The sequence below is a fragment of the Dunckerocampus dactyliophorus genome, chromosome 9 (genome assembly GCF_027744805.1).
Source record: "Dunckerocampus dactyliophorus isolate RoL2022-P2 chromosome 9, RoL_Ddac_1.1, whole genome shotgun sequence".
In the NCBI taxonomy this organism is placed as follows: Eukaryota; Metazoa; Chordata; class Actinopteri; order Syngnathiformes; family Syngnathidae; genus Dunckerocampus; species Dunckerocampus dactyliophorus.
The window spans coordinates 30,999,308-31,012,452 of record NC_072827.1 but is presented as its reverse complement, the minus strand read 5'-3'; the positions used below and the strand labels follow the sequence as shown (position 1 = coordinate 31,012,452).

General features: G+C 40.2%; 2 protein-coding genes across 5 annotated transcripts in view; one reads left to right on the top strand and one right to left on the bottom strand.

The window, feature by feature from the left end:
• The first annotated feature begins 327 nt into the window (after nt 1-327).
• gpr39 (G protein-coupled receptor 39) lies at nt 328-12,970 on the top strand. 2 transcript variants are annotated; one of them, XM_054787096.1, is made up of 3 exons: nt 328-1,330; nt 4,449-6,049; nt 12,823-12,970. In XM_054787096.1, exons 1-2 carry the CDS (start codon nt 547-549, stop codon nt 4,901-4,903), a joined length of 1,239 nt encoding a protein of 412 aa, XP_054643071.1. In that variant the 5' UTR covers nt 328-546; the 3' UTR covers nt 4,904-6,049; nt 12,823-12,970. The 2 variants fall into 2 exon arrangements, with proteins under 2 accessions (XP_054643071.1, XP_054643073.1); XM_054787098.1 differs by lacking the exon at nt 12,823-12,970 and having other exon boundaries at nt 4,639-4,817.
• Nucleotides 6,265-13,145, bottom strand: part of stat4 (signal transducer and activator of transcription 4) — a 27,418-nt gene continuing 20,537 nt past the window's right edge. For all 3 annotated transcript variants that reach the window (XM_054787094.1, XM_054787093.1, XM_054787095.1), the window contains exons 17-24: nt 12,862-12,997; nt 12,693-12,742; nt 11,814-11,908; nt 10,440-10,576; nt 10,003-10,194; nt 9,864-9,909; nt 9,680-9,785; nt 6,265-7,526 (exon numbers count right to left, since the gene is read on the bottom strand). In XM_054787094.1, coding sequence (XP_054643069.1) covers nt 7,503-7,526; nt 9,680-9,785; nt 9,864-9,909; nt 10,003-10,194; nt 10,440-10,576; nt 11,814-11,908; nt 12,693-12,742; nt 12,862-12,997 — 786 coding nt within the window. In that variant the 3' untranslated portion in view covers nt 6,265-7,502. The remainder of the gene's footprint in view (nt 7,527-9,679; nt 9,786-9,863; nt 9,910-10,002; nt 10,195-10,439; nt 10,577-11,813; nt 11,909-12,692; nt 12,743-12,861; nt 12,998-13,145) is intronic.

Below are 13,145 nucleotides of genomic sequence, written 5' to 3'. Positions count from 1 at the left end.
TCTACAAGCTACAGATTGCATCTGACGGTTTCAGTACCGCAAGCCATGTTTGCCCATGTTTGTGGCTTGCGGGCCACAGTTTTCCCATCCCTACGGTAAAGATTTTTTTTTGTGGAATGATGTCTTGTATTATCGTCTCCAAAGAGATGTTTGCTGGTTCTCCCATGAAGTCACTGGCATCCGCTGCAGAAGGATTCTACATTTATTTGTTCTGAAAGGAACGTGCTCATGCTAATGATAAGAACAGCCTGTCACATGTTTAATGTTTAACTGGCCTGCCCTCGTGGGAGGGAGGGGGACATTTGTCTTGCTTGGCTTGATAGGACTTCCACAAAGACAGACACGTGAGGACACGTTGGGATATAATGGTTGCTTATAAGACGTGTTGGACTTGACTAGCTGGAGTGTCCCGCAGCGTGTGTGTTCTTATCATGGAAGAATGTTCACCTTTGGGTCCTGGGTCTAATCCCAGTGACTTCACCCAGCAGCTGATAAACTGAGAGACCAAATCGATAGAGGAAAAACCAGGCTCACCACTCAGCCGCTATGACAGAAGAAATGGAGATCGGGGATGAGAAAGACTGGACGCAGCTGGAACCCAACGACTCGCTCAAAATCTTCTTGACTGTGTTTTACAGCCTCGTCCTGGTGACGGGGATCCTGGGTAATTCTGTCACCATCAGAGCAGCGCAAGTGCTGAAGCGAAACGGTTACCTGCAGAAGAACGTGAGCGAGCACATGGTGAGCCTGGCCTGCTCGGACTTGCTGGTGCTCGTCGTCGGGATGCCGGTGGAGCTCTACAGCGCCATATGGTTCCCCTTCACGTCAGCGTCAGGCGACGCCGCGTGTAAGATCTACAACTTTATATTTGAGGCGTGCAGCTACGCCACCATCTTCAACGTGGCCACCCTCAGTTTTGAGCGCTACGTGGCGATCTGCCACCCTTTTCGTTTCAAAGCCTTGGGGCGGAAACGTACATCAGCCCTCATCGCCTTCGCCTGGCTGGCGTCCGTGCTCGTGGCCCTGCCGTTGCTGGTTGCCACGGGAACGCAAGGCCACATTCCTTTTTGGGCAGACACACCCGTCCAGAACCTGACATTCTGCACAAACCTGAGGGAACGCTGGGTGATGTACCGCGCCAGCATCTTCGCGGCTTTCATCGTCTACATCGTGGTTTTGGTGTCCGTGGCCTTCATGTGTCGCGCCATGATCCTGGTTCTGCAGAGACCCGTGGGCTCTTTAGATGGACGCATCGGTGGAACCCAAACAGCGTCCAAGCATGAAAGTTCAAAGGTCAAGATGGCCAGAAAGCAAACCATCATATTTCTTGGTAGGTCCTTCATGGCTTGTTGCACTTGGAACAACTGCAAGAAAAGATGTTTGGTGTTCCAGAAGTAAAGCGACGTGATTAACGCTGATATTAATTACTATTATAGAGAAGTAAAGCGACGTGATTAACGCTGATATTAATTACTATTGTAGATAAGTAAAGCGACGTGATTAACGCTGATATTAATTACTATTGTAGATAAGTAAAGCGACGTGATTAACGCTGATATTAATTACTATTATAGATAAGTAAAGCGACGTGATTAACGCTGATATTAATTACTATTATAGATAAGTAAAGCGGCGTGAATAACGCTGATATGAATTACTATTATAGATAAGTAAAGCGACGTGATTAACGCTGATATTAATTACTATTATAGATAAGTAAAGCGGCGTGATTAACGCTGATATGAATTACTATTATAGATAAGTAAAGCGACGTGATTAACGCTGATATTAATTACTATTATAGATAAGTAAAGCGGCGTGAATAACGCTGATATGAATTACTATTATAGATAAGTAAAGCGACGTGATTAACGCTGATATTAATTACTATTATAGATAAGTAAAGCGACGTGATTAACGCTGATATGAATTACTATTATAGATAAGTAAAGCGGCGTGATTAACGCTGATATTAATTACTATTGTAGATAAGTAAAGCGATGTGAATAACGCTGATATTAATTACTATTGTAGATAAGTAAAGCGACGTGATTAACGCTGATATTAATTACTATTGTAGATAAGTAAAGCGACGTGATTAACGCTGATATTAATTACTATTGTAGATAAGTAAAGCGACGTGATTAACGCTGATATTAATTACTATTATAGATAAGTAAAGCGACGTGATTAACGCTGATATTAATTACTATTATAGATAAGTAAAGCGGCGTGAATAACGCTGATATGAATTACTATTATAGATAAGTAAAGCGACGTGATTAACGCTGATATTAATTACTATTATAGATAAGTAAAGCGGCGTGATTAACGCTGATATGAATTACTATTATAGATAAGTAAAGCGACGTGATTAACGCTGATATTAATTACTATTATAGATAAGTAAAGCGGCGTGAATAACGCTGATATGAATTACTATTATAGATAAGTAAAGCGACGTGATTAACGCTGATATTAATTACTATTGTAGATAAGTAAAGCGATGTGAATAACGCTGATATTAATTACTATTGTAGATAAGTAAAGCGACGTGATTAACGCTGATATTAATTACTATTGTAGATAAGTAAAGCGACGTGATTAACGCTGATATTAATTACTATTGTAGATAAGTAAAGCGACGTGATTAACGCTGATATTAATTACTATTATAGATAAGTAAAGCGACGTGATTAACGCTGATATTAATTACTATTATAGATAAGTAAAGCGACGTGATTAACGCTGATATGAATTACTATTATAGATAAGTAAAGCGGCGTGATTAACGCTGATATTAATTACTATTGTAGATAAGTAAAGCGACGTGATTAACGCTGATATGAATTACTATTATAGATAAGTAAAGCGGCGTGATTAACGCTGATATGAATTACTATTATAGATAAGTAAAGCGACGTGATTAACGCTGATATTAATTACTATTGTAGATAAGTAAAGCGACGTGATTAACGCTGATATTAATTACTATTGTAGATAAGTAAAGCGACGTGATTAACGCTGATATTAATTACTATTATAGATAAGTAAAGCGGCGTGATTAACGCTGATATTAATTACTATTGTAGATAAGTAAAGCGACGTGATTAACGCTGATATTAATTACTATTATAGATAAGTAAAGCGACGTGATTAACGCTGATATTAATTACTATTATAGATAAGTAAAGCGGCGTGAATAACGCTGATATGAATTACTATTATAGATAAGTAAAGCGACGTGATTAACGCTGATATGAATTACTATTATAGATAAGTAAAGCGGCGTGATTAACGCTGATATTAATTACTATTATAGATAAGTAAAGCGACGTGATTAACGCTGATATGAATTACTATTATAGATAAGTAAAGCGGCGTGATTAACGCTGATATTAATTACTATTATAGATAAGTAAAGCGATGTGAATAACGCTGATATTAATCATTATTATAGATAAGTAAAGCGACGTGATTAACGCTGATATTAATTACTATTATAGATAAGTAAAGCGGCGTGATTAACGCTGATATTAATTACTATTATAGATAAGTAAAGCGGCGTGAATAACGCTGATATTAATTACTATTATAGATAAATAAAGCGGCGTGATTAACGCTGATATTAATTACTATTATAGATAAGTAAAGCGGCGTGATTAACGCTGATATTAATTACTATTATAGATAAGTAAAGCGGCGTGATTAACGCTGATATTAATTACTATTATAGATAAGTAAAGCGACGTGATTAACGCTGATATTAATTACTATTATAGATAAGTAAAGCGACGTGAATAACGCTGATATTAATTACTATTATAGATAAGTAAAGCGGCGTGATTAACGCTGATATTAATTACTATTATAGATAAGTAAAGCGACGTGAATAACGCTGATATTAATTACTATTATAGATAAGTAAAGCGGCGTGATTAACGCTGATATTAATTACTATTATAGATAAGTAAAGCGACGTGATTAACGCTGATATGAATTACTATTATAGATAAGTAAAGCGACGTGAATAACGCTGATATTAATTACTATTATAGATAAGTAAAGCGGCGTGATTAACGCTGATATTAATTACTATTATAGATAAGTAAAGCGACGTGAATAACGCTGATATTAATTACTATTATAGATAAGTAAAGCGGCGTGATTAACGCTGATATTAATTACTATTATAGATAAGTAAAGCGATGTGAATAACGCTGATATTAATCATTATTCTAGGTAAGTAAAGCGATGTGAATAACGCTGATATCGGACATTGTCATGATCATAACATTTGATACTAACATCGTCGTAACTCCCGATCAAAACTGCAAGATAAAATGTCAAGAATACACATTTAGTACTGTTGGATCTTAAGGAGGTTCTAAGCAGAGCATTTTTAGTGAAATGTACTTCCTAATCTTCTCGTCCTGCTGACTCTTCAGGCCTGATTGTGGGGTCCTTGATGGTGTGCTGGTTTCCCAATCAGATCCGTCGTCTTATGATGGCCGCTGTGCCCAAATCCCGCTGGACGACAGCCTACTTTTGGAGCTACGTCACCCTCCACCCGGTGGCTGACACCTTCTTTTATCTCAGCTCAGTCCTCAACCCATTTCTGTACAACGTGTCTTCCAGGCAGTTCAGGGAGGTGTTCGTTCAGGTGCTGCAGTGCCGCCTGACAATAGAACACATCAACAAACGAACCGTGCAGAACCCCCGCGTCCCCTCCGCACGTTCTCTACGGCCTCTGCTGCTGAAGTCCTTGCGTGGCAGCAGGAAGGCAAAAGAGACTTACCAGAACCAAAGTGACTCGGCAGCACATTTGGATGTTCCATCATCCCCAAATGAGTTAGCTCAGGCTCTCACAACAAAGACAAACCTGCCCTCCGGAATGGAATAAATAAAAATACCTTCAATGTTAAGACAAAGAATTATTCATCTTCTAGCCAAAGTTGGAGTTTGAGTGATATTATTTTACTGCCTTTGGTTCTGGGGAAAGCACACAAGAGCTAATTTAAAAAGTCATGGACGAAATGGCCATGTTAAAGACATGGTTCAATAAAAACAGATTATCCTTGAACTTAAGTAAAACTAAAATAGTACTGTTTGGCAATAGCAGAAAGGACACGTACGACCAAATACAAACAGACGGAGTGGAGATTGAAAGGGTGAACGAAAACACATTTCTGGGGGTCAAAACAGATGAAAAAATTTGCTGGATACCTCACATCAAAAATATACAACATAAGGAAAATACTTCAATATTGAATAAAGCAAATTAGTTCTTAATAAAAAAATCACTCCACACTCTTTTGCTCTGTGGTGTTACCATAGCTACCGTATCATGTGGAGATATGGGGTAATAACAATTAAAGCAATCTTCACTCGCTAAATGTACTGCAAAAAACATCAGTGAGGATAATTCATAGAGAAGAACATACAAATCCTTTAATTATAAAATCACAAATATTAAAATTTGCCGATTTAGAAAATTTACAAACAGCTAAAACAAAGCTAACAATAACCTATTACCCAGAAACGTCATACAAGACTTTTCTATGAGAGAGGACAAATATGATCTCAGGCAAAAAGTCAACTTGACACACTTAAATGTGAGAACGACGTTAAAAATCCACAGCATTTCAGTATGTGGGATCACATGATGGAACGGACTGAATGGTCTTCATGCTGGAAATGACACAAGGCTGCACGAAGCTGACTTCCAGATATTAAGAGCATGTGTCCAACATCCTGCTTGGCCTTTACCAGCACCAAGAAGGTCTTCTCCGGAGGTGCTGACATTCAACTAGCAGCTCCGCGTCGCCGCTTGTTGAACAGGAAACGATGAGCAGGTTCACGTCGTGGGGCGTTGGGTGTCGGTGACGTCTTCACGCCGTCCCCATCAGGGCAAGCAAGCGAGCCTTCTTCTTCTTCTCAACGTCTTCCTGCACATCGACGCCGTGTACAATCTGTCCGTCAGCCCGACAACGACAACGTCTTCGCAAGCTCGTCTTCATCCGGGACACTCGCCAGCCGCCACAAGGAGGTAAATTGCGGGAAACGCAGTAGGGTTGGGTCTGATGTCATTGCGCCCTCTGCTGGGTGTTTTCCAGTTTGTCTGTTATTTTGCATTTTGAGAGAAACATGATTGCCTTTTGCAAAAAGCAGATAAAGAAGTTGATAAAGAAGTCTCCTGGACATGAATGATTGGCACCCCCTGCTGGCTGTTTGCAGCTAATACAGTGCTGCTGGTTGGAATTTGTATTTATTTCATGACTATAACTCCTATTTCTAGTTGTCAAGTGTAATGATCCGCGAGCCACGCAGGTTAGACCGAAAAAAGTTGTAATTTTATAAGAACCACGTGAAATGAAAAAAAATACATCATTTTAGTATCATAAATTAGGAACATTAAAGAAAAGAGAGTTACATTTTTGAAGTTCTTAATGTTGGGAGAAGCAAACAAAACGATGCATAAAGTTGACGTTTTTTGGAAGATGAGGTTGCTGGAAAACTTCTAATGTTACGAGAACAAAGTGAAAATATTATGGGAATAAAATCATAATTATGAGAAGAAAATTGACAAGAAGAAAGCTGAAATAGTTGGGAAAAAAAGCAGCAGCAGAAACGAGAAAAACAGCTGCAATTTTACGAAATATGAGGAAAAATGACGTAATTTTAGCAGTGTAGAGTTAAAATGTGACTTTTTTTAAACGTCGTAATGTTAGGAAAAGCGAGCAAAACAAAATAGGGTACTTTTTGGGAAAATTAGGTTGGGCTTTCATGAGCTCATAGGAGGTCCCTGGGAGCTCATGAGCTCCCTCTGGTGGCCCGGCAGCGGGCAGCCATTGGCCAATGAACTTCTCTGCTTGACGCAATGGATTGTGGGTACAAGTTCAAATCGCTTTGGTTTCTCATTAGAAACTTGTATCGGTACTTGTCTCGTATATTTAGAAGCTACATTTTGAGTGTTAGCTGCTGTGTGATAAGTTTGTAGGATGAAAGCGGTCGTCCAAATGTTCTATTGAGTCATGACCTCCTGCCATCTCCAGTGACTTGATGAGCTGGTCTTGAGGTTTCTAGCAGCTCATGACTGGCTTCTGTCAAAGAGAGAGCCACCGTTTCCTCACTTACTTGTGAGAGGCAGTATTTAAAGGACTCGTAGTCATTTCTCAGTACAGGAGATGTCACAAGTTTGTAAAAAAGTCATAAAGTAGCCGCACCACCGTCTCAGATGCAGGGTTCAAAGTTCAAGACTGGGGAAGTATGTGATGTTGTGCAACAAAAGTGTCAACAACTTGATGGAAATTCATTTCTTTCTTATTTTGGAACCAGTGAACCGAGATAAACGAGGGACTGTGATAGAAAACAACTTAAGCATGATAACACAACAACAGTTGACTGCATTTTGCTTGGCCCAGGATTGGCTGACCTGGGAGTAGACAGTGTGTGTGTGTGTGTGTGTGTGTGTGTGTGTGTGTGTGTGTGTGTGTCGCTCTCTACTCGCAATATGGAGATGCAATCTGAAAAAAAGAGAGAAATGACATTAGAAGACTAAGAAAACACATCCTCTATAAGACACACACTTTACACCTTCCTTTTGCACAACTTCACAAATCTTTATTTAAGTACACTCGTTAAATACAAAGTAGCTCTAAAACACATAATAATTGTAAGAAAAAAAAAGAAGTTGGCTACTTCACGGCTACTTTGGCAACCTATCCCCCGTGATAAAAGAGAGAACACCGCATACAAGAAATATTAATAACGCCTGATTACTCTTGCGGGGAAAGCTGAACTTCACCTTCCTAACACAAGTAAGAAAACGTGTCCGCCTAACTTGAATGCGAAGCTATCGTGAATGAAAGCTGATGCAAACACCTGACGTGAGCCCCACATGCATGAAATGGTGGTATTTTTAGGACAGCATTTGTGCAAAATAATAAAACAAACAATGAACTTTTGATGTGAAACTTGAGATTATTTCAATGTAACAATCGTGCAACACTAATTGGATCCAGACTGAAAAGTGAATTTCCGCCAGTAGGATTCCTTATTCATAAATCAAGTATTTTCGTATGAGAGCATTAAAAAAAACCTTTCCAACCTTCTAAATGTGTTTTTTAACATTATCAGAGCCCTGAAGACATGACATAATAACCCTATAGCCACCTTTACACTCCTATTATATAATATAATACACACAATAAGAACCACACAATAAGTTATTAGACACAAATAAGACACAATATAGACTCCTACGTTGGCATTGGTTCCTTGTTGTTCATTTTCTACTTCCTGTTCTGGACAGTACTTAATGCTATTTTTTTATCAATGTAACATGAACTGACCAGTGTAAAAAACTACATACAGTATCTTCACAACATCTTTGAAGGTGTCTTCTGAAGGCCTTATATTTTTATTTTACTTCATTTGACCCTTTTTATGCTCAAAAATGCTTAGTTTAGGCACAAGTACAGTATGTCAAATTTGGTTAAATATGCATATTTTTGTTACTAATAAATAGGCCGCATTCAACCACAAAACAGCGCTGATGTATTGACTAGCATAGTTCTGACAAAACGTGAACGAGTGAAGCTGTAAAGTGGTGAGGGATTACTGCATTTGAATTAGGGTTGTGAACAATAAACCGGTGTGACCGGATATCCGGTTTGACAATACGGTTGCCCCGGTAGAAGCCTCCTGGATGGATAAGAATCATCCATAAATCTTCAGATTAAACGACTGTATCTAAACGACTGCACCGGGTATCGCCAGACTAGCAGCTGGTTGTTTAAGAATGGGTCTCTTCAACAACGTGAGAGCCTGGCGAAAGGATTGTAGCGCATTCAGCATAGCTTAGCATGACTGAAGACGAGAACGGATGTAAATAGTAGCAATGCGTACAATGTAATGAACTCATTGATCATATATTATGTACTGCGTGAAGCTAATACAGGAACAACATCAAATGAAAAGCAGAGCCACCGTCCACCAGTACGAGCCTGGAGTTTGTTTTGCAAAGAGAAGATTATATGTCGCTGTTTGCTAGCATGAATTAACTTGTGTGTGTGCACAAATCCAACAAACAAATATTCACATTAGCACTCAACGACGTCATCAAATCTTACCTTTATGCATTCCCACACAGTATCAGCATTTGGGAGCAAACATGAGGTGGAAGGAAAAAAGGAAAAAGACGGTATAGTAGTCTATCTGTGCATCGTGGGAGGGAGTTAGATGGTGCGTGCAAGGGCCGTTGAACAAAGTGGGACAGGTCGCCGCTCGCGACAAACAACATATGCAAAGATGCGGGATTTCTAACAGTATATTATTTTGGGAATAAAACAATGGCCCATATTTCCATTTACTGATGGAAGTTTTCTGTGTTTTTCTTAATCATAACACCTGAAAGTTTAGCCAGTCGGGGACCCCCGCCTTACGGCATGCTTGGGGGTATCATGTGCTCTTTTAGACGTCTGAAAATACTCTAAGAATGCCAACAAACATTAACCGTAGAATCAAACTGACTCGAACTGAATTGTATTGTTGGTAAACCGTATGGAATCGCTTCGTTTCTGAATGGCATGTAACCCGTGCATCTAGATTCAAATGGAATAGTCCATCACAAAGAGATTTACATCACTAAACTGAATGTTCATGTCTACAAACTTACAACATCCATATCCAAGCATAAGGTCTTGTTGAGCATGTCAAACTCTCCTGGGGTCATCGGAGGCTCAGGTGACTCACAAGGAGGTGATGGGGGGCTCACATTTGACCTGTAATAGCAAAGACAGACTGATGGGATAAATTTGGGATAAACATTTCAAACGCCTTTAAATGTGCCATGAACTCACCGCAGTTCAGACATGGGGACCAGAGTGGATGGTATGTATGGATGGACTGTAAAATTCAAAATTAGAATTATAGTCAACATGAGTAGAGATTCCAGCACAAAAAATGTCTCCATGGAGAAAGGAGGAGCGGAGCTAATGCCTTTATTGGGTAGACTGTTGTAAAGCTGTCCAAAGGCCTGGTCTTTGGGGATGTCAGGATAGAGGACCTTGAGTGGGTTCTTGGGGACAACCCCATCTGAGATCACTTTGTAGTCCCTTATGATGTCAGGAAACGCTAGTGCGTTCAGACGGCTTTTCGTGTACGGCTCCACAGAGTTGAAGTTGACCTCTCCTGTTGGTGTACAAAGTCACTTATCACATCAGGTGAACACCTTGTACCAGAAGTACTTTACTTGATTAGTAAGCTTATCAGTGCTTATCTGAGCATCTCTGCTCAACCAAACCATGACCGGGCTGAGCTCAAAATCGACATTTGCTATTTGTATAAGTGGCCTTATTTATAGACAATGATTGTACACTGTTTAAGTGGAACGACAGCCATCGTCCTGATCAGCGTTAAGTGCGTGTGGTTCGTACCGCTATCACTGTGTTGCACCCAGGTGAAGGTGATTCCTCCAAGGTGGCTCTCGCTGAAGCGCAGGAGGAAAGTGCCTGACTCTTTCTCCCGCAACAGAATTCGCTCCATCTCTTTACTCACGAAACCCATGATGTAGCTGCATGGACAGAGACAGTGGAAAACTAGCAAAACTAGCTTCGTACCATGTTGTCCCTTTTTTACTTGTACAGTGTCAAGAACAACTGGTGGTGGAACAATTTGGTGTTCAACTTGAAATTTTCTCTCACTTGCATTCAGTATTTTTTCAAGGAGATTTCTGCCATTAGATATTTTTGTGTGTGTGCCCGTTTACAAGGTTATCAGCGATGACACCCGCAGTAGTGGAAGCTATTTCCAATATTGCATTATACTTGGCTGTATTTGTATAATAATAAATAACAATAACACATTTTATCTATAGAGTGCTTTACATGGCAAAAGCAGACAAATACAAGTCTACAAAACAGCAAAGGAAAACCAAAAAGCAGAGTTCAGAAGGTAAGTGTATACAAAAGCCAAGATGAAGACATTAAAATGTGACGTAATTACTAAATACGTACGTTTTAAAGGGTTTTCTGAACAAATGTGTTTTAAGTTACAGTAGTCTTGAAAGTGGTAAGGTCAGCAGTTCACGGATGTGTGGCCAAAGTGAGTTCTAAAGGGAGGGGGCGGCAACAGAGAAGCCTCCGTCCCCCCCCAGGTTCGGCGCTTGGGCCTTGGGACAGTCAGGAGGTTTGTATCTGAGGAGCGCAGGGTACGGGGAGGGGGTGTAGAGGTGGAGCAAGTCTTTAAGGTAAGAGGGGGGCGTGGTTGTGGAGTGCTTTGTGGGTGAGTAAGAGGATGTTGAAAGGGACATGGTAAGGCACAGGGAGCCAGTGGAGGTTCTGAAGGCCAGGGGTGATGTGGTCATGGTTATTTGTAGACAGATAACTCTCGCGTCAGTAGTTTACCAATTGCAGAGAACTTTGTGAGGGGCAAACGTGAGGGTTTGTGTCAGGGGCGCTGTATAGCGGGGAAAAGTTTGCCTCGGACTGACAGGGGCCCCAGAAAATCCAGATGTGGTGACCATGATGCACAACCAAAACTGACACCTTGAGAAAAAGCAATCCAGGACTTCCATGACAATGACAGACATTACTGCCTTTTCGAACAAGCCAGCGTGCAATCACACTCATTTTGCAGATGTTTTGTTTACAGGTAATCTTCATACAGTTTGTCAATTTCACCATTTAGCAACTGTTGGCGAGTGTGTTATCATCTGTAATTGTATAACAGGACAAGAGCTGGGACAAGGGAGGGAGCGGGTGACATGAAATTATTATAATATTATATTCTTATGATAAAACATGAATTACTTTTCATTCCACACGGGCAGCAAGTGCTTCTTGATCAATTCCAGGATGGACTCCAGCCATATCCAGAAACTGAAAGGTTTTCCTGGAATATTCTCCTTGGGGGGGAAATGAGAGCATACATGACATTGTCTGTTTAATACAGCGTGGTCGAAAACTAACTCCACATTTTCAAGTACAGTGGAACCTCGATTGGCGTCCGCCCCAGTTAGCGTGTTGTTCGATTAATGCCCAAAATCTACACAAAAGTTTTGCCTCCGTTTGCGTACATTGTCCAGTTGGCGTAGCACGCCTTGTGTGTTATTAGTACACTGCGTGAATTCCACGGTGTTCTTCACGTATTTTTATCACAAAACGTTGTGTTTGCAATTTTAGCTTGCCATTTTTTACCATCACCTTCCTGTTTCGTCCTGAAGTATTTCCTGAATTCAAGTGTTTCTCACCTGTTTTATCAAAATGCCGGCACTTGCAAATTTCTTTTGTCCATTTTGGGTTATTACAACTTTTTTCTCGAAAATGTACGTATTTATTCTTGTAATCTATTTTTTTTTTCAATGTGGCCCAATGCTCCGTGGTAAAAAGTACAGAAAAGAACAGATAAAAATAGAAATAATACAAGTATACAGTTCAGCTTGCGTTCAAAGCCAGTGCAAACAAGTGTGTTTTTAGTATTGCTTAGAAAGTCTCGACTGAAGTAGCAAATCTAAGGTTCGGGGGGAGACTCTTGTGAATTGTATCTGTTGTTTTTAACTCTGCTTCTGCCTTCTTGGTAGGTGTTCTTGTTAAAAAAAGATATTTGATCTCGTTCGGACAAATGTGGGTTCCAGGTTCAAAGTTCCACATTGGCCTGTGGTTCTGATAGACAAACGTTTTGATACTTACCTTACAAAACTTAGACCAGTGGACTTGATCACCATCGGAGGCATGCAGACCTATGAACACGTTTTCAAAAAGAATGTGACTTGCTAAAACTAAGTACTCCAAAGGGTTATTTTATGTTGTGTTTTTTCAGTTTCAGTGTCAAAACCGCCTTGTGAGCTGTCAACCATACCAAGAAGCTTTCCTCCCAACATAGTGAGCTGCTCCTTGTTGAGGCCCCGACCAGTGTTGGCGGAGAACTGCCAGCTGAGCACCTCTGAGAGCTGCGACCATGTGGCTCGAGGTGGATTGCTGAGAAAGGCCAAGTTCTGTGATAGCATATTAAAGCAAAATCTGTAGTTATCAAAGTAATGAACCGTATGATAACACGTCTGATGAATAAGTGAATGATACACCGATGCTTTGCTGCACTGAGTTTCACATATTGTCTTAGCAAAGATTCAACTGTATTACGCC

What these genes read in the sequence shown, in the direction of transcription:
- gpr39 (XM_054787096.1), top strand. Translation starts at nt 547, where the DNA reads ATGACAGAAGAAATGGAGATCGGGGATGAGAAAGACTGGACGCAGCTG. An exon ending in GCAAACCATCATATTTCTTG is followed by an intron (nt 1,331 to 4,448) that starts GTAGGTCCTTCA and finishes CTGACTCTTCAG; the next exon opens with GCCTGATTGTGGGGTCCTTG.